This window comes from Adiantum capillus-veneris, chromosome 27 (genome assembly GCF_014529385.1).
Source record: "Adiantum capillus-veneris isolate H3 chromosome 27, ASM1452938v2, whole genome shotgun sequence".
In the NCBI taxonomy this organism is placed as follows: domain Eukaryota; kingdom Viridiplantae; phylum Streptophyta; class Polypodiopsida; order Polypodiales; family Pteridaceae; genus Adiantum; species Adiantum capillus-veneris.
The window spans coordinates 25,838,364-25,857,501 of NC_140957.1; the positions used below are offsets into that span (position 1 = coordinate 25,838,364).

Consider the following 19,138-nt stretch of genomic DNA (forward strand, 5'->3'; position numbering starts at 1 on the left):
TATGGCCGAGATAGTGTATCTCTGAGAGAAAGAACTCGCTCTTCTTTGCATTCACATGCAACTCATGCTTTCGTAATTCTTGAAACACTAGGTCCAAGTGCTTCCGATGTTCCTCTTCTAACTTAGAGAAGATGAGTATGTCATCAAAGAATACTCCCGTAAAAGCTCGATACGGGCTGAAAATGCGGTCCATCATGCGATTGAACGTCGCAGGAGCATCGGTCAAGCCGAAAGGCATTACCAAAATTCATATAGTGCAAAGGTTGTGCGGAAAGCGGTCTTATGGACATCCTCAGGGGCGATCCGTATCTGATGATACCCACTCTTTCAGTCTATGCGACTAAAGACACTTGCACCCTGCAACTTATCAAGTATATCATCAATCGGAGGGATCGGAAAGTGATTCTTGACCGTGATCTTGTTTAAAGACCTATAGTCTATGCACATTCGAAACGTGCCATCTTTCTTCTGCACTAGTAGAACTGGAGAGCAGTAGGGTGAAGCACTTGGCCGTACTAACCCTTTCTCTAGAAGCTCGTTGACTTGCTTCAAAACTTCCTCTTGCTGAGCAAGACTCACCCAATAAGGGGGTTGATTGGGAGGCGAGCTACCCTGTATGAGATCTATGCGGTGATCTTCCGGGCGTACCGGAGGTAGTTCATCAGGGAGTGTTTCCGTGAAACAATCTTTGTACTTTTCAATAAATTGAAAACGCTTAATTTCCAGACTAGAGAGTGAATCCCCACTAGTTTTATCCTTCTCACGTGCAAAAATCAAGTAAGCAGAAACACACTTCTTCATTTCTTTCTTAATGGAGATATGACTTACAATTGGGAGCCAATCTCCTACATCAGCATGAATCTTTATTTTCTTACCCCCATGATCAAAAGTGAGGGTCTTTTCCACATAATCGGGGACAGGTGTCATGTGGAAGTGCCATGGCATACCTAAGATGATATCACATCCCTCGATGGGTGCCATAAAAAATGATTCACGGTCCTTGTACTCGCCAATCCGAAGATTGAGCTGTCCTTGCGCGGGAGTTGCATTGGTTGTCAACCTCTCGAATGCCGATCCAGATGTAACCGGTGTGCCAAGCTGAGCCGGTGTGAGGCACAAACGTTCTGCAGTATCCAGGGAGATGAAGTTATCCGTGGATCTTGGATCATAAAGCATAAGTACTCGCTGGTTGTTCAAAGACCCCCAGCCCTTCAGAAGCTGACGCTTTTCTTTCTCCGTTTCTGTGTTTCCTTGAACATGAATTGAGTTCGAGCTTGGTGGAGCGGGTTCCTTCCTTGCTTTATCTTGCCTCGTAGGGGCGTGTTCTTGCCGTTGCTGCTTTAACGGGCAATCCGGTTTCATATGTCCTTTCTCGCCACAATAGAAGCATCTTCCTTCCTCTCTGAAGGTTTGAAGTTGAGTAGGAGAGAGATACTTAGTTCGCTTGCCATTGCCCTCTGGCTTCTTAGAATGATCATAGTCCCTAGATGGAGGACGTTTTCTTCCTTGGCCCCCTTGGTCATCGTAGACCCCTCTTTGTCTCGCACGGTAAGTGCTATGCTCCATTTTTCTGGGCGTCCCAGTTGAGTGCAAATCCTCAGCAATGATTGCTGACTCCATCATCCTATGAAGAGTGTCATGCGAATACACTTTCATACTCTTTCGAAGCTGCGGTTGGAGACCCGCTTCGAACTTTCGTTTCTTTTCCTCATCGGCAATCTTCATGAAGGGAGTGACCTTCAGAAGAACCGACCAATACTTGTCCACATAGGTCATGACTCTCTCATGTTCCTTCTGGGCGAGCGAGTCCCATTCCTTCCGTATGTCATGCTCGAAGTCAGGCGGAAGAAATTGTTCATAAAATTCAGATTTGAATCTCTCCCAAGTTCTGGCCTGAGAACCTTCCAGAATCTTGGCTAACCACCAATTACTTGCCGTTTCCTTGAGGTGCATCCCCACATGGCGCAATTTGGATCTTTCTGTGAAGTGCCCATTGGTAAAGACGACTTCAAATTGTCTGATGAAGGACAATGCTTTGGAGATATCTCTCCGTCCGTTGTAGGTTTCGAACTTGATGTCCTTGTCGCCCGATTTGAAGACTCTCATGCGATGTTGAGACTTGCGACCATGCTTCTTGAATCGAGGCTTATCTTTAGGTTGATGTAGGGTAGTAGTAGTAGCGGCTTCCTTCTTCTGGCGAGACGATTGAGAAGTAGAAGTATAATCAGGAGAGTAAGATGGAGATGAGATAGAGATGTCCTTGCTCTCGTCTAGCAAAGAGAGCGCTTTTTCCTGGCCTTTTCTTGGAGTAGGCCGTTCATTCCGATCCGAAGATCCTTTGTGCACCTCGGCACGTTCTTCTTCTCTTTCCTCCTGTGGTCTCACGCCAATAGTGTGGTCTGGATGCCCGACTGCATCGGTTCCATTCGTTCTCTTCATTCCACCCAAGAGCTTTTGGACATCTGGCAATAGTAAGACTTGTTGCAAATCCGCAAGCTGAGCTCGCACTTGTTGAAGATCCTCTTCAACGCTTCTCCCTTGGTTCTTCCCGTTCTTCCCGGAATCGTCCTTCTTTGCAGAGAAAGAGAGGAGTCCGAGCTCTGATACCACTGTCACAAAACGGGAGCGTTCACGAGCACTTAGAAATCTGAAAAATAAAATACTTTGCAAATGTGAGAGAAGGGAGAAGATCGACACAGTATTGGGGACCAGAAGATGGGCTGGTCCCCCCCCCGTCAAGAGTATTCTTTATTCAGGGAGAATTCGTATACAAGCACAAGAACCCGAGGAAACCCCTCCGTTGTGTAATCTTAGACCCGAAGGTCGTTCTTTCTCATAAAGGGCTTAGGCACAAGGCCGTACTTTCCCGTAAGGGACTTAGGTGCAAAGCCGTACTTCCCGTGAGGGACTTTCCTGTAAGAAAGGGAGATTCCTGCAAAACAAACCACACAAAGCAACAACTCGCAATGCGTATCAACAAATTATACCTGTCGCTCCTTGCTCGGAAAAACGACCTCCGTACTCAGTCGTCACACGAATACTTGCAGGTTTCGGTTGCCAACTTTTGCTCCAGAATCCTCAGCGCTGGGACTTTTGCTGCTCCTTGCGTTTCCTCCAAACTGAACGCTGGCTGCTACTTTATAGGGCCTGGCACCCGGCGGGAATAGAGGGCCCAAAAGCAAAGGCATTTGGCGCCCTAGTGAGAGGAGAGAGAGAGATCGCTGCCCTCAGCCCTGTCCATACAGTTCCAAGCGTAGGCTTTTTACGTAGGAAATTTGGACCTGCTTTGTTTTATTAATAAAAGGGCCGATCACTTAAAAGTGGCCGGCCACTTTTTTAAAAGAAAGTGTGAACCTGTTCAAACTTTAAAAACCACTCAGTGAGTTAGAAACAATGCGACACAAACACATTCCAGGCGTCCCCGGGTGCAGAACACGGGCACAGATGCAATGCAGACATAGACTCTTCGCGGGAAAGCATCTGCCCTCCCGCGACTGTTCTTGCTTTTCGTAAAAAGCTTCATTGAACCCATCTTTATTCTTGTGCTTGCGTTCTTACGCGTATTTTCTTACTCAGTTCGGATTTCCTCCTTAGCCTACGGAATGCCCCCTTTCTGATGCACCCGTCACCCATCATGTGACGCATCAGTGGCACTTGTAACCCGGCCCTTTCCACCGAACTTACGGAAACTCCTTCGCGATGTTTTACCGTCACCCATCAAATGACACATCAGAGTTGTCCGTTCTTGATGGCAGTTCCTGTAGCTACAATCTTTTAACAGTTCTTAGTGTACACAGTAAAATATCCTTGACAAAGAAATTAATCATTAAAAATAAGAAAATAGTCCAATTAGCAACACGGATTCCCTGGTACCACAAGAACAATGCCGTGGTCGATTATCGGGCAAGGAAAGCGACATTGACTACAGAGAAGGGCAGAACCATATTAAACTGAAGGGCGAGTCTGTGCCTATTGTATCGGCTTCGGCCATTTCTAAATTAATGAAATCCAATCTGTTTGTTTACTCGATCTTTATGAAAGAATTGAGTGATAAGGATAGGACAAATATGTCTAAACTTGATAAAGAATGCCAAGATTTTCTCCACTCTCACGCCGATTGCTTCTCAGAGGGCCTACCAGGCGAGTTACCACCTGCTCGTCCTGAAGATCATACCATTGATCTGATATCTGGAAGCACACCACCAAACCGGCCACCTTACCGTGTGAGCCGAGCACAGAATGAAGAGATTATGAACCAAGTGAAAGACCTCTTGGAAAAGGGTCTTGTCCAGCCTAGTACTTCACCGTATTGCTCTCCAGTGTTGTTGGTTTTGAAGAAAGACGGATCTTGGAGAATGTGCATCGATTATAGAGCTCTCAACAAAATCACCCATCAAGAACAGATTTCCGATTCCTAGGATCGATGATATACTCGACAGGTTACAGGGATCCTCGTGCTTTAGCAAGATTGACCTGAAGAGTGGATATCATCAGATCAGGATCGCGCCAGGAGACGTCTACAAGACAGATTTTCGGACGACTTTTGGGTTATTTGAGTTTTTGGTGATGCCTTTTGGCTTAACCAATGCTCATGCGTCATTTAACCGGATGATGGACATGATTTTTCGAGAGTACATTCTATTTGTTGGCACTTTCTTTGACGACATCATTGTTTTCTCCAAGAACGAGGCAGAACACAGAGATCATCTGCTTCAAGTCTTTCAGGCATTACGAGATCACACGTTAGTGATTAATGCAAAGAAAAGTGAATTTTTCCTACCAGAGATACACTTTTTGGGACACATTGTCTCAACAGCAAGAGTGCAAATGGATCCGGCTAAGATAGAGACTATGCGTGATTGGCCCGATTTGAAGAATGTCCATGAAGTTAGAAGCTTCTTGGGACTGTGTTCGTACTACAGGCGGTTCATTCGAAAGTTTGCAGAGGTTGCTTCCCCTATGCATATCTTGACACAGAAAGGAGTCCCTTTCTCGTGGGGATCCACAGAGGTGACTGCCTTTCAAACTTTGAAAGTGAAATTGACTACGGGACCAGTTTTGACTTTGCCGGACTTGCAGAAGTCATTTGAAGTATATTGTGATGCTTGTGGTCGTAGTCTGGGTGCGGTCTTAATGCAAGAAGGCCATGTCATTGCTTACGAGAGCCGATTGTTCTCAAGGCCGGAGATGACAACACAGATTTATGAGAAAGAGCTTTTGGCAGTTATCCATGCTCTTACTCAGTGGCGGCATTACCTACTCGGAGCGGATTTTACTGTTTTTACAGACCATCAGAGTTTGCGCTGCTTCTTGTCACAGAAGCAGCTTTCGGAAAAGCAGATGCGGTGTGCGAACTTCTTGTCACAGTTTCACTTCCAGATTGTCCATGTGCAGGCACAGAAGAATGTGGTGGCAGATGCTTTGTTTCGGAAACCGTTGGTTCTGGCTATTTCCGCGATACATCATAGGAGCTTCGAGGATATGGTCGACCAGTATGCCACAGATACAGATTTTGCAGATATTTTCACACGGATACGGGATGGGGAGACAGTAGCAGGATACTCCATTCGGGAAGGCTATTTGATGAGAAAAACCATGTTGTGTGTTACACAGCCGTTGAGGGAAAAGGTTATGACTGAATGCCAGTGTCCACCTTTTACGGGTCATCGCGGCATTGCTACCACTATGAAAGAGGTAGAGAGATACTTCTTTTGGCCGAGACTCAAAAAGGATGTGGAAGAGTTTGTGCGCAGTTGCTTAGTATGCCAGAAGGTCAAGTTTGACAGGCATAAAGCACAGGGATTGTTACAGCCTTTACCCATACAGGATTTCATTGTTGATCTCCCGAGAACACAGAGTGGTCACGATGGTATTTGGAGTGTTATTGACAGATTTAGCAAACAGGCTCATTTCATTCCAGTGAAAAAAACAGTCAAGCCGGGTCATTTAGCGAGACTGTTTGTGGCCCAGATCTTCAGATTACATGGCATGCCTTAGACGATTGTCTCCGACAGAGACCCCAGCTTTACGAGTTTGTTTTGGAAGGCAATTTGGGAGAACATTGGCATGCGGTTGCAGTTCTCGTCATCGTTCCACCCGCAGACTGATGGGCAATCTGAGATTGCAAATTCAGTGGTTCTAGATTTATTGAAGTCTTATATCTCGGATCAGAAGACTCAATGGGATAAGTACCTACCTTTGGTGGAATTTGCTTACAATAACACGATACACTCTTCGACGGGGAAGGTGCCATTTGAGATTGTTGAAGGTGCTGCGAAGGTTCCACCCTTCCTAACCACGAAAGATAAGATCTTTGAAGCGGATGGATATTTGCGAGACTTGGATACGGTTGTTGCCAAGGTTCGCGAGACTTTGCAGAAGTCTCAAGAACAACAGAAAAAGGAAGCGGATCGCCATCGTCGCGACTTGAAATTGAAGGAGGATGATTGGGTGCTCTTACGTTTTGAGAAGGCACGCCTGAGAAAGAAAAAGGGAAAGGAGAGGCTTTTTCCAAAGCTCAGTATGCGATACTACGGACCTTTCCAAATCACTGAAAAGATAAATGATGTCTCCTTCCGATTGAAACTGCCAGATACTTGGAGGATTCACAATGCATTTCATGTGAGTCTCTTGAAACCTTTTAAAGGTGATGTGCCTGATGATGGAGAGCCTGATGAGCAACCCGAAGTGGAAGAAAACGAGGAGATCCTTGTTCTTGAAGAGATTTTGGCACATAAGGATACGAAGAATAAAGGTAAAGTCCGAAGGCGGTTCTTGGTTAAGTTTAAGAACTATCTTGCATTGGATGTGAAGTGGATGGAGGAGGAGAACCTAGCAGATACTCCTCAAATTGTGAAACTTTACCTCAATGCTTTTGGTTTAGCGTAGTCTACTCCAAATGGAACCCAGAATTCAGCTTGGCCGGAGATCTGGTGCAGTGGGATGCACAAGAGGGGAGTCACTCCACTCCTTTGTCAACAGATGCCTTGATTTAGATACTAGAGTCACTGATGTCTCTTTGGGCTTCAGGGATACTAAAAGCTGACAGTATTCTGTTGTATGACTTTATGAAATGGAATTTCTAATTATGATACTGATTTGTTCTTGACTTCTTTAAGTGTAGGAACTGATAGACGAAATGACTGCAGCATTTTGGTCTGATTGATCTCGAATGGACATGGTTGCAATAGGGGTTAGTCAATCGAACATCGATGAGGTCCTGATTGGATCTAGATGCGATTGTTAGCTACATTGCCGATAAATCATGGTCTAAGATCCGAATGAATGTTGAATGTCATGTGATGTCCTGTGATGTCGAGTGATGTCCTGTGATGTCGTGTGATGTGACTGTCGATTTAGTACATGTGCTAGACGTGTGTTCCTAGTACGTAGGTACTAACAGTCAGTGTCTGCTAAGATGGTTTATGGCCTCTGTCTGTTTTGCAGGCGTAATCGAGGGCGATTACAATGCTTTCAAGAGGGGGGTATGTCACAAACTGATGACGTGGCTACCGAGAGCAGAAACCCTAATTTCTGCCAAAAGCCCTAAAACCTGCAAACCCTAATTTCTGCCAGAAACCCTAATCTGCAGAAACCCTAATTTCTGGAAACCCTAACCCTAACTGCTGGCTGAAACCCTAAAGGTGGCTGAAACCCTAATTTATGGCGGCAAATGCCATTTGGCAACAATATGGATTTTCCGGGAATTGTAGCAGGATTCACGGCGCTGAAAAAGCCAGCTTCCAAGCGACGCAATTTTGTTGCTTTTCTGTAGCATGGGCAAGGAGAGAGAAAATTGATTGCTTTATTTCAAAAAACTCAGAAGAGTTTGTGTGAGATAGAGAGAGAACATGCTTTTATGATTGGAAGCTTTTGGGGCTTTGCTTATGGGCATCCCTTGTAAAGAAATAAATAAGCGGGGAGGGCTCACTCTGCAGAGCATCTGGACGTGGAGTCTGAGAGTGAAACCCTAACCGCTCTCTTGTACTTTGACATTGATTTAATACATAAAGAAATACCGAAAGGGGCGCTAGTCTTTGGGGCCAATATCTCTAGGCACGGAACTCCGCCGGGCCAGTGCAAATCTATTGTGATCTGTGAATTGTTTTGAAGTGGTTCTTTGGTGCTGTCGTGATTGATTCTTGACTTGGAGTGTCTAAGTTACATTAGGATTTTTAATCTTGACCCACTTTGACTCTTAGACCCCTTGGCTAGTCTTCAGTAAATTCGTAGTTCTTCTTCTTCTACTTCGGCTAGGGTTTAGGCCCCTTGATCGAGATTTGCAGATTGTTAGGCTTAGGGAGTCCTAACCCTTTGGGTCTTCAATGATTCACATGTTAGCGGGTTGTGATACCCCTCAAACTTCCAAAGGAACCTCCTATAGTAGGAACATAAACCCAAAAAGCTTCGAACTTCATGGACATTCTTCAAATTTGGCCAATCTCGGATAGTTTGTATTAGGTCGGATCCATTTTTACACCCTCTGAAGAGATGATGTGTCCCAAAAATTGTATCTCTAGCAAGAAAAACTTGCTCTGCTTCCTGTTAAGCACCAATCTATGTTGTTGTAATGCCTGAAAAACCTGTAAGGCATGGTGTCTATGCTCTGCTTCACTCTTGGAGAATACTATGAGTCGTCGGAATAGGTGCCCACAAATGATGTTCACTCTAAAAATCGTGTCCATCATTTTGTTGACTGTCGCAGGAGTGTTTGTGAGACCAAAATGCAGCACCAAATACTCGTACAATCTGAAGGACGCCTTGAACGTGGTCTTGTATACATACTAGGAGCGATCCCGATCTTATGATAACCACTTTTAGGTCAATTATACTAAAGCATGTAGAACCCTGTAACTTGTCCAGTATATCATCGATCCTGGGTATTAGAAACTTGTTGTTGATGGTGATTTTGTTTAGAGCTCTATAGTCAATGCACATTCTCCAAGATCCATCTTTCTTTGATACGAGAAGCACTATCCAACAATAAGGTGTTCTACTGGGTTGAATTAGACCCTTTACAAGAAGCTCTATCACGTGACACATCCAACCCTATGTGTCCGTGGACAAGCTACAACACGACAAGGGTTCAGTCAGTCCAGTCAGTCTAGATTAGAAGTGATCTGGCACTTTTGTGAGTCTATTCGTAGACCGTGCATGACCAGTCACTTAGTGTAGATGCATATCCTCTGGTTGCACACAGCATGATCATAAGCATTTCCATCAGAATCCTTCAGGGGAATTTTCCAGTGCATTTAGCCTATTTTACCTATTTTTGACATTTTTCACTTATTATTTTAAGTGACTTTTGTTGGAAAGTAGGTAGGGAAAATTGAGTAAGTTTGTATATAAGCAAACCAAAGCTAGCACTAATGGAAGAGGCAACAGGAGCCAAGCTCAGCAGGCAATTTTTCAAGCAAGACCTTGGCGGTTTTCCTCTCCAAGCAAGAAGAACCATCCCCCTAGCGTTTTCTCCATCAAGCACCATCGCCCTAGATCTACATCAACCTAGCGTTTTCCATCAAGCATCATCCTAGCCATGCATCGGCCTAGCGTTTTCACATTTAGCATCAGCCAGATGCAAGCCCAAGCTAGCGTTTTTGCAACAATTCAGCATCGCCGGCAAGGCTGCAACACATCAGCGTTTTCAGCCATTGCATCGCCACAGGAACCCCCATGCCTAGCGTTTTTGGTCATAGCAGATTCAGCCCCTAAGGAGTAGCAGATTCAGCCCGGAAAGACCAATAGTTTCAGCCCTTAAGAACCTCAGTTTTCTGCCCTAAAACCTGCAGATTTTCAGCGACAAAGATTATCAGAAAACAGAAAACAGCCCCAAAATCAGCGTTTTTCGGCAACAGCAGATATCAGCCCTAGTGTCGGCCTCGTCATCCCCGTCGTCATCGTCGACATAGCCTAGACTTGCATCAGTCACATGCATTTAGTTTGTACCAGTTTGTGCAATCATAAGTAGACCACTCTCGCCGACGAGAGTGGGGCCTTTGGAGGAGGGTTTTACGTCGTCTCTGGTGTCGTATCTCTCTTCTCTCTCTATCTCTCAGTCTCATACACTTGCACGCACAGTGTCCATTCACTTTGTTTGTGATCATAGCATTCTCTCATTAAGAACGGAAGGCTCTACCTTCCATAAGAGCAAAAGGAACCTTGAGCACAATTTGGAGCACTTATCTTGAGCAAAGCGCAAACATTCATTCCGCTGCACCAAACAAGCTCTTTCACTTGGTTCATATTTTCGTCATTCTGGGCTCTACTTCCTGTGTAAGGTGGCCGGTTCGATGGCGTGCTACCAGGAATCAAATCAATCGTGTGATCTTTAGGTCGTTGAGGAGGTAGCTCTTCAGGCAAACCCTCATAGAAACAATTGGGTTGAGCTTGCAAATAGTCTTGTCGTGCTTTCTCTAAGTCCGACATATTTGATGTCTTCCTGTCATTTAATTCATTCAAGTAGATCGTGTGAGGGTTTTAGGGTTAGGGTTTTTGTGTCAAGGTCATACACGCACCAGTCTAATGCGTTCGTTTGACCCGCCCCAATGTCACTCTCTCTAGGAAGTTGATCCTTGCCAATCTCTTGGTCAAAGCCCGAATCCTTCGTGTCGTGGATACTTCTCTCTAGGTGGTGCTTGCATCTATGATCCTCTGCATGACAGAAGGACATTTGAGTGACCTTCGGGTCTTGGACTAACTTAATTGAGTTTTGTAGGAACCGGCCGAGGGGCCTCCTCCAAGTGGCCTAGAATAATGAAAGGCCCTCCAACAAATTAAGATCAAGCCCCACGTAATTAATGACGTGGCCCAACTGTATGGACCCATAGTCTACGCTGACAGGGACTCGTGGCAGCACTATATGGATTGTCCGCATTTTGCGTTGACAGGTGCCACATGGCAGTAGTACAAAATTCTGCGTTTTTCGCTGGCAGATTTGACAGTTTTTGCATGAACTTTTGAGACCACATGCTTTTGATTTCAAGTACTTTTGACCTAATGCTTTTGGGGCTCTACTTTTGGCATCCCTTGTACTCTTTATAAGCGCCCAAAGGCCACTCCTTTAGAGCATCTGGACGCAGAGTCTCGGAGAGGGTCGGACCTTCGAGAGTTGTACTTTGCGAATAATAATAATAAAGAATACCGAAAGGGGCGCTAACCTTTGGGGCCAACGTATCTTGGCTCGGAACTATGCCGAGTCGTGTCATCTCTCTGTCTCTCAGATGTTTCGGAGTTTGGAGTGTCAGTGTGAAGTTTTCAGTTCTCTGTGTTTCCGCCCGATCCCTCGCCGGAAGTGATTACAGTGGTATCAGAGCTTCGCTTGCTCCCTTGCCCTCTTCAAACTAGAGCACAATCCTATCGACATGGACGGAGCATTGGGAGATCACAATGCTGAAGGAGGAAATCCACCGAGCCCATCCACCCAGAGGCTCCGCTCCCTGATGAGACACATGCCCATTATGTGGTATGACAATTGGTATGTTTAGCAAAACAACAAAAACAGAGGTTGATGGATAACATGATTGATTTTGAAGCTTTGCATAGCTATTTGAGCACCTGAATCTCCCTGCTACCCCTATTATGCACCCCAACCTTCCCAAATTTATTTCTCACTTCCACTTGATCCTTCCCACTTCTTCACGATAGAATTTTGGAGACGTGTCTCAGTTCCTGGGAGGCATTTTCAAGAATATGGCTTTTGGAGAACGACCGTGTGTGGTTTCCAAAATACCACTATAGATCCCCACGGTGCCCCCGCCCTATGTTTCCCCACCACCTACTGCTTATCGGATGGGCACCATCACCATTACTATTACTACTTAGCACCTCAGATGGAAGATTCAGGTCCAAAACCCTTCAAGGATGGTGGTGCTACGTTTAAATTTTTCACTTTCTCAGGGGTCCAAGATTCCCACAACGCTCTCAAGTTCGTACAATAGTTTGACGTTGTAAGGTGCAGCGGAATGAATGTTGTTCTTTCTCAAGATGAGTGATCTATATTTGCTCAAGGTTCCTTTTAGTTCTTATGGAAGGGAGAGCCTTCCGTTCTTAATGGAGAGTGCTATGATCACGAACAAAGTGTGTGGACATTGTGCGTGCAAGTGTATGAGACTGAGAGAAAGAGGGAAGAGAGATACGACACCAGAGACGTTGTAAAACCCTCCTCCGAAGGCCCCACTCTCATCGGCGAGAGTGGTCTATTATTGATTGCACAAAGTGGTACAATGATGATGCATGGAAATTGATGCAACTTGGGACTATGTCGGTGGTGACGACGGAGGCGACGATGATGACCTAAAGGCTGAATTCTGCAATCTTCTAACTGCTGAAAATCTGTTGAACTTTAGGCTGTTTTGGGTGGCTGAAAACGCAGGTTTTGGCTGCGTTTTTGGGGCTGATTTGGCTTGACAAAAACGCTAATGCCTGCAGTGTCTTAGGGCTGAAAAAAACGCTGTTTACCTGCTGTAAATCAGGGCTGAAATCGCTGCTGTCCTACTGTGCTTGATGTTGAAAAACGCTGAACTATCTGCTATGTTCAAAGCTGAAAAACGCTGGATGGGGCAGCCTTGCTGGCGTTAGTGGAAAACGCTAGGTCTAGGGTATGCTGGCGATGAGATGGTGTGATGAAAACGCCAGCTTGCAGGGGACTGTTGGTGATGATCAAAACGCTATGCTTGAAGGGGAGGTTGGAAAAACGCCAAGGGCTTGAAGGTCTTGATAGTTCTTGCTGAGAAGGTGCCTGTTGAGCGGGGAGCTCCTCCTGCCTCTTCTGCCATTGAGTGCTGACTTGGGTTTGCTTATATACAAACTTAGCAAAATTGCCCTACCTACTTTTGTTGGGAAGTCACTTAAATTAATAAGTGAAAAATGTCAAAAATAGGAAAAATAGGCTAAATGCACTGGAAAAATCCCCTAACTGATTCTAATGGATTCTGATGGGAATACTGATGATCATGCTGTGTGCAACTAGAGGATATGCATCTATGCTAAGTGACTGGGCATGCTCGGTCTACGAATAGACTCACAAAAGTGTCAGATCACTTCTAATCTAAACTGACTGGACTGACTGAACCCTGTTATGGTGTAGCTTGTCCACAGACACATAGGGTTGGATGTGTCACGTGACAGACGTCCTGTTCAGTAATGGAAATTTTACAAAAGAACTTAAGTTGTTACGAGTCACCTCTTTTGTTAAAGATAGTACTTTGACATAGTGGGCTGCAGTAACCAAGAAACTAGACAGTCCGAAGACCTGACACGAAGAATTTAAGTTGTTACGAGTCAGCTCTTTTCTCAAAGATAGTGCTTTGACATGGTGTGCTGCACTAACCAAGAAACCGGATAGTCCGAAGACCTGGTACAACTTCAAGCTCGCTTCCTACCCAAGCTTCCTTGATGAGACATTTGAAGTAGATATAGTTGCAACATGGTCTAGCCTCAAGATGTTCCCCTCGGACACTTTCCCAATTTACAACTAAAGATTTTGAGAAGGGGCTTTCACATGCAAGAGTGGGTTATCACATCATGAAGAAAGAATTGGTATTCACTGACAGCCCCTTCCTAGAAGAGAAACCCAAATCCTTGGTTCTCCCTCCGCCCAAGATACCCCACAACCGCGAACTAGTACAGATGTCAACACATCTAGCTGACTATTGACTCCTGAAGAGACTGCACAGTACCGGTCATAAGAAAAGTGTTACAAATGTGGCCTTCACGGCCATATTGCTTGGGACTGCCCGGAAAACCCCCATAACAAAATATCATCCACGTATGAAAGCACAAAAAACAAGAAATCCTGACCCTTAATTGGATTGATTTCTGATTCAAGGCGTTCCTACCTTTGTTGCATTCAGTGAACCATGTAAAGCTATGGGAAAAGTCAAAGATCAAGATGCCCTTATCCTCTTTGACTTAGGCTACATGCAAAATTTTATCTCCCCAAAATTAGCTGCAAGATAAGGTATTGAGGAATATGCCAAGGGGACACAAATTGAAGCACAAATGGCTAATGGAACCTACCATTATCGCCACCGTTGATGGGATCACTTCGACTACTAGTTCAGGCATTCACAGACCTGATGACTTCTATATGTTGGATTTGGGAGGATGTGATGTTTTACTGGGTATGCCATGGTTTTACAAGTATCATGCCCGAGTTGACGCCAGAGAACAATTATCCAATTGAAGCACAAGAACAAAGAGTTGGTGTTGAACTTTTGTAATCAAGCTACTCAAGGAGCGACAACAAACTAAAAAAAGACTATGAATAAAGACTAGTGATGAACCGAGAATTCTTTTGTACGACTTTATGATTAATAAAGATTATGATTATGATTAAGATTATGATCTTAGGTGTGTGCACGCACCTCAAGCAGGATCTAATGGCCTTTTATAGGCATTGGCTAAGATCTTGGATGCATGATCGACATCCAAGCAAGATTCAACTACCTTTTGTAGGCGTTGACTAAGATACTGGTCATAAGACCGATTTTTAGACGCACCCAAGGTGTCTACAGGTGCTTTTATGTGTGCAGGGCCATGCTGACACAAGAATGCATAAATGAATGATTAATTGTGAGATTTTAAGTTGCATGATCAATTTTCTTACTGTCCCCTGCAATTGAGGACGATTGCAGGAGATTTTGGAAGGCAGTATGTGATGGGTTTTAGGGTTAGTGTTTCTGCGCCGAGGTCATAGACACACCAGTCCAATCCCTGCCCCAGACTTACTATCCTAGGAAGGTGGTCCATGCCAATCTCTTGGTCAAAGCATGAATCCTTTGTGTCGTGAATAGTTCTCTCTAGGTGGTGCTTGCATCTGTGATCCTCTGCATGACGCCAGGACATTTGAGTGACCTTCAGGCCATTAAAATCAAGCCTTGCATAATTGATGACGTGGCTGAGCTGTACGGTACCCGTGATCTGCGCTGGCAGTGACACGTGGCAGCATTGTACGGATTTTCCGGTGTTTTGCGTTGATGGGTGCCACATGGCAACAATACGGAACTCCGCGTTTTTTGCTGGCAGATTTGACAGTTTTTGCATGAGCTTTTTGAGACCACATGCTTTTGATTTCAAGTGCTTTTGACGTGATGCTTTTGGGGCTCTGCTTTCGGCATCCCTTGTACTCTTTACAAGCACCCAAAGGCTACTCCTCCAGAGCATTTGGACACAGAATCTCGGAGAGAGAGTCGGGCCTTCGGGAGTTGTACTTTGCAAAACAATAATAATACAAAAATACCAAAAAGGAGCATATGTTAGTACCTAGTTCTACATCCACTATTGGGCACTAATGATGTTAGTGGGGATGTCGTGGTATTTAGTCAATCCTATTTACTGCTACAAAGAAGGCTAGGGCTGGGGGCTGATTTGGCAAGGTTTCGGTGACAAAGGTGCTCCAGCAAGGGTCACGCCTGGGCAGAGTAAGGTAGAGATGGTCCATAGAGGGTAAAGACTACAAAAACTCTGGGCTGATCTGGAGTTGCAAAAACGCAGCTTGCTGAAGCAGGAGATAGAGGGTCATGGTATGAAGAGGTGACACAGTAATTCACATAGCATGGAATAGATATGGATCATCTGCCACTCTTCTAGGTAAAAACTGATACGTGGCAGCAGCTGTACGGACACTGCGATTTACCCTGACTGCTGTAGAAACAGCCTGTGTTTCGCGCTGACAGGTGCTGATGTGACAGGTGTACGGATCTCACATTTGGCACTGGGCTGCTGATGTGGCAGTAGTACGGGCGCACTGGCAGCTTTTGGGACTAGATGCTTTTTAGTTTGATGCTTTTCATGTACTGCTGTTGGATAGGCCTAGGGCCTTTAAATATGTGGCAAGGGCTCACTCTCGAGCATGCTTCCGCGTAAAGGTGCAGAGATGTGTCACCGCGGAGCGGTTGTACTGAGTTGAAGCATTATAAAGAAATACCGAAAGGGGCGCCAGGGTTTGGCACTAGTGCTGTCTTGGGGTGGAACTCCGCCACTGTGCGTCTCGTGTGTCTTGCATCTCTTTCATTTCAGTCGTTATTTAAAGTGCTTAAAGTTTGTTAAGTCTGTTTTTTTCCGTCGGCATGTGGTGCCCTTCAGTTACAGACTAAGGACAGCGGCGCATCACAGATTTCTTTTAAAGGCTTCGCCTCCCTCATCGCCCACACAGCAGGGGGTCACATTACGAGCCATAGTTACAGTGAATGGCCATTTTCAGGTCTCCGTTCCGCTTTCCCATTCCAACTTCCCGTTCTGAATCCCCGTTCCGTGTTTCAAACGTGAGTATTCAACAGGGAATGGCGTTTCATGCCTGTTTCCGTTCCCCGTTCCAAAATCCCGTTCAGGGTAACTATGTTAATACAAACAAAGTGTCTACAAGCCACAGGCAACAGAGAGCACTAGGCTATCAGTCACCTAGGCTTTACCAGAGAGAGATGACAGAGATCTGAGCACGACGCCACAGGGAGATAGAGGAGAGATTGACACAGCTGCACTCAGATTGAGGCATATTTTTCAGGGAGTGCTTGATCCCACCTTCTTTGACGTACACCATTTTACACCCCCACTATGTTACAGGATGTCCGATGGAGCTAGATAGGGCATCCACATCTCAGTCCTAGCATCAGCTTATCAATTAGCTATAGTCTTTATTTTCTTTTCAGCTTTTCCTTTTTGTGGATGACAGAGAATATACCACACATGTACTTGGATTTGTCTCGAAGGCCAGCGAGCCTTTTGAAGACGTCGATAAATTTCTTTCTTTCTTTCTTTCTCAATAGATGGAGGACACACACATGTACATTTTTGTCTCATAGGCCAACTTTGGTGTCTAATAGACATAAAAAGATCTGTTTTTCCTTCTTTTCTTTCTTGAAGGCAGAGCAATCAGTGCAACGGCAATATTGAATGAGTGGGATGCATGTGCAGTCCATCTCTATGAAAAGGACCATGCTGGGATGATTGAATGAAGTTTTATGCAAGAGAGGTCTGGTTCAGTACTTCTAAAACTTGCTGACAAAAGCATGTGGCTTCCATGTGACAGATTTTGGAGCCCGTTCATGCAGCTGGAATTGATGTTCTTTTCTTTTTCATGCCTGGGGCTCTAACAGCACCAAAGGAGTACCTTCCTCTTGTAAAACAAGTGCAGGCCAAATGCAGCTTTAGGCTTTGGGTGGCCATTCTTGATCCAGGTTCTGTCCCTTGGGTCTCAACTGCAATAATTGAGGCCAGCTTTGATGGAGTGGTTGAAAGAGTGAAGGAATTGGGTTTTCCTGCTGGACCTTTTCCCTCCAAAGGTGTTGTCATTGGAGGACACAGGTGAATGTCCGTCGTTGCTGGTGATTACTGTATGTTGGTCATGCGAAGGGTCACTTTTCTGTTCTTTAATGTGGGTGTTTTTCAAAACTCACATTGCAAGCAATTTCTTACCTGTATCATTCAAATGAATCAAACCCCTTGTACTAATGTGGATTGCTTGCTGTAAAGCTAATCAACTATTACTGTTTAATTGCGAGACGAACACAGCTGGGGAGCTTGGGAATCTCGAAGCGTTGCCCTGAAAAGAGCTGAAGCATTTATCCAGATGGGCAGCTGCTTCCACTCAAATCCCGATAATCTAGTGCAATATCCCAAGCCAGTGCTTACATTATGCGGAGCTCTTGATGCGCAAATTACAAATGCTGCCATCGTTAAACATGCTGGAGAGGTTTTTGCCATGAAAGAAGAGCTGGGAGAGTTCTTTGTGTATGGAGTCAAGCCGGTCATTCTGGTTGCTGGTATGAATCATGCACAATTTAGCCATGGAAATCCCAACAAAGAAAGAGGAGATTTTGATGCGGAAATCTCAATCGAGCAGGCACGGGATGTGTCTTCAAGTCTTATATCATCATTCATAACTCTACATATGTGTAGCCAAGATGAGCACTTGGCTTCTTCTGCGCTCACAATTTTGAGAGGGGCAGTTTGTGAGACTCACCAGCGATACCAAGTTTTCTGGGAAGCTATGGGGGAACCTGGAAGAGATGCAAAAAGAGTTCAACTGGATATGGCTGCAATTCCTGCCCTCAAGGAAAGCCAAATTGGGGTAATGCAGCACGTGTACAAGGACAATTTCATCTATTCAAAGCCTTCAATTGATGTGCAGGAAGGCCGCATCATCATCAATACGTACTTATCTCCTCAAGGAAAGTACAACCTACTAAGCAACATATGGGTGAAATGCAAGAGTCGCGAAGCAGTAATTGCAGCATTTGACAGTGATAAGAAGGATGAAGAGCCTCTTTTTATAGGGACATATATCAATGAAAGGACTTTTACTGAAGCCTTGGAACTAGTGCCAGAAGCGGTGAGACAGAAGTTTGAGCAGCGAGGCAAGAAACTACGGTTCTTGGAGGATATGGTGATCAAATCATCGGCACAAGAGTGGATAGACAGTGACTTGATAATAAAGCCAGCAGAGGATGGTAGTCAATATGTTAATGTTCAATCTACTGCATTGATTGCGCCGTTGAAAGGAATGCCAGCCAGATTTTCTGGTATGCATTATCTCAAGCTTCTCACAGCAGCAAGAGCTTTGAGCTGGATATATGAAGATTCTTTTCGATGAGGGTCGCAAGTTCATTGGACTTCGTATCCATTTAGTAAACCTGCAGCCTGCTCTTGTAAAGAAAAGATATCCTGTACTCCCTACAGCAAGTTCATATCAGCTAAATTGTGGATGACATCATGTGCTTGCATGGAGGAGTTTTGGGTTTCTTGACATGAAAGGTCTGTATCTATGTGGGAGTTACTATCAGAAAGGTCTGTAAGGTTCAATAATTTGTGGTATGTATATTCTTTCCAATTGTATAATCTCTCTCTCTCTCTCTCTCTCTCTCTCTCTGTCTGAAAAAGTGGCTGTATACTGGGGATGCTCTAAGGCCTATCACCGAGAGGATGTACAAGACGGGGAGTACAATGCGAGCACTGTATATACATACAGGTGGCATGTATGAAGGTTGCAAAATAAACCATGTATGAAGGTGTGTAGTGCCATGTGATGTGGTGCCCATGGTCATGAGGAAAGAGTATGGATGCCAGTCCACTGCCCTGGAGTCGTCTGCTGAAGTATTACACTGGCTACAAAGAGTATGCAGCAGCTCAGTCCAAATAGCTG

At 44.9% G+C, this 19,138-nt stretch overlaps 1 protein-coding gene across 1 annotated transcript in view; it reads left to right on the plus strand.

Annotated features, from left to right (window-relative positions):
* The window catches only part of LOC147421663 (uncharacterized), an 80,749-nt gene extending 61,915 nt beyond the window's left edge, over window positions 1-18,834 (plus strand). Inside the window, exons 2-3 of the mRNA XM_086503261.1 lie at window positions 17,027-17,301; window positions 17,509-18,834. Coding sequence (XP_086359387.1) covers window positions 17,027-17,301; window positions 17,509-18,589 — 1,356 coding nt within the window. The 3' untranslated portion in view covers window positions 18,590-18,834. The remainder of the gene's footprint in view (window positions 1-17,026; window positions 17,302-17,508) is intronic.
* Window positions 18,835-19,138: the final 304 nt, after the last annotated feature.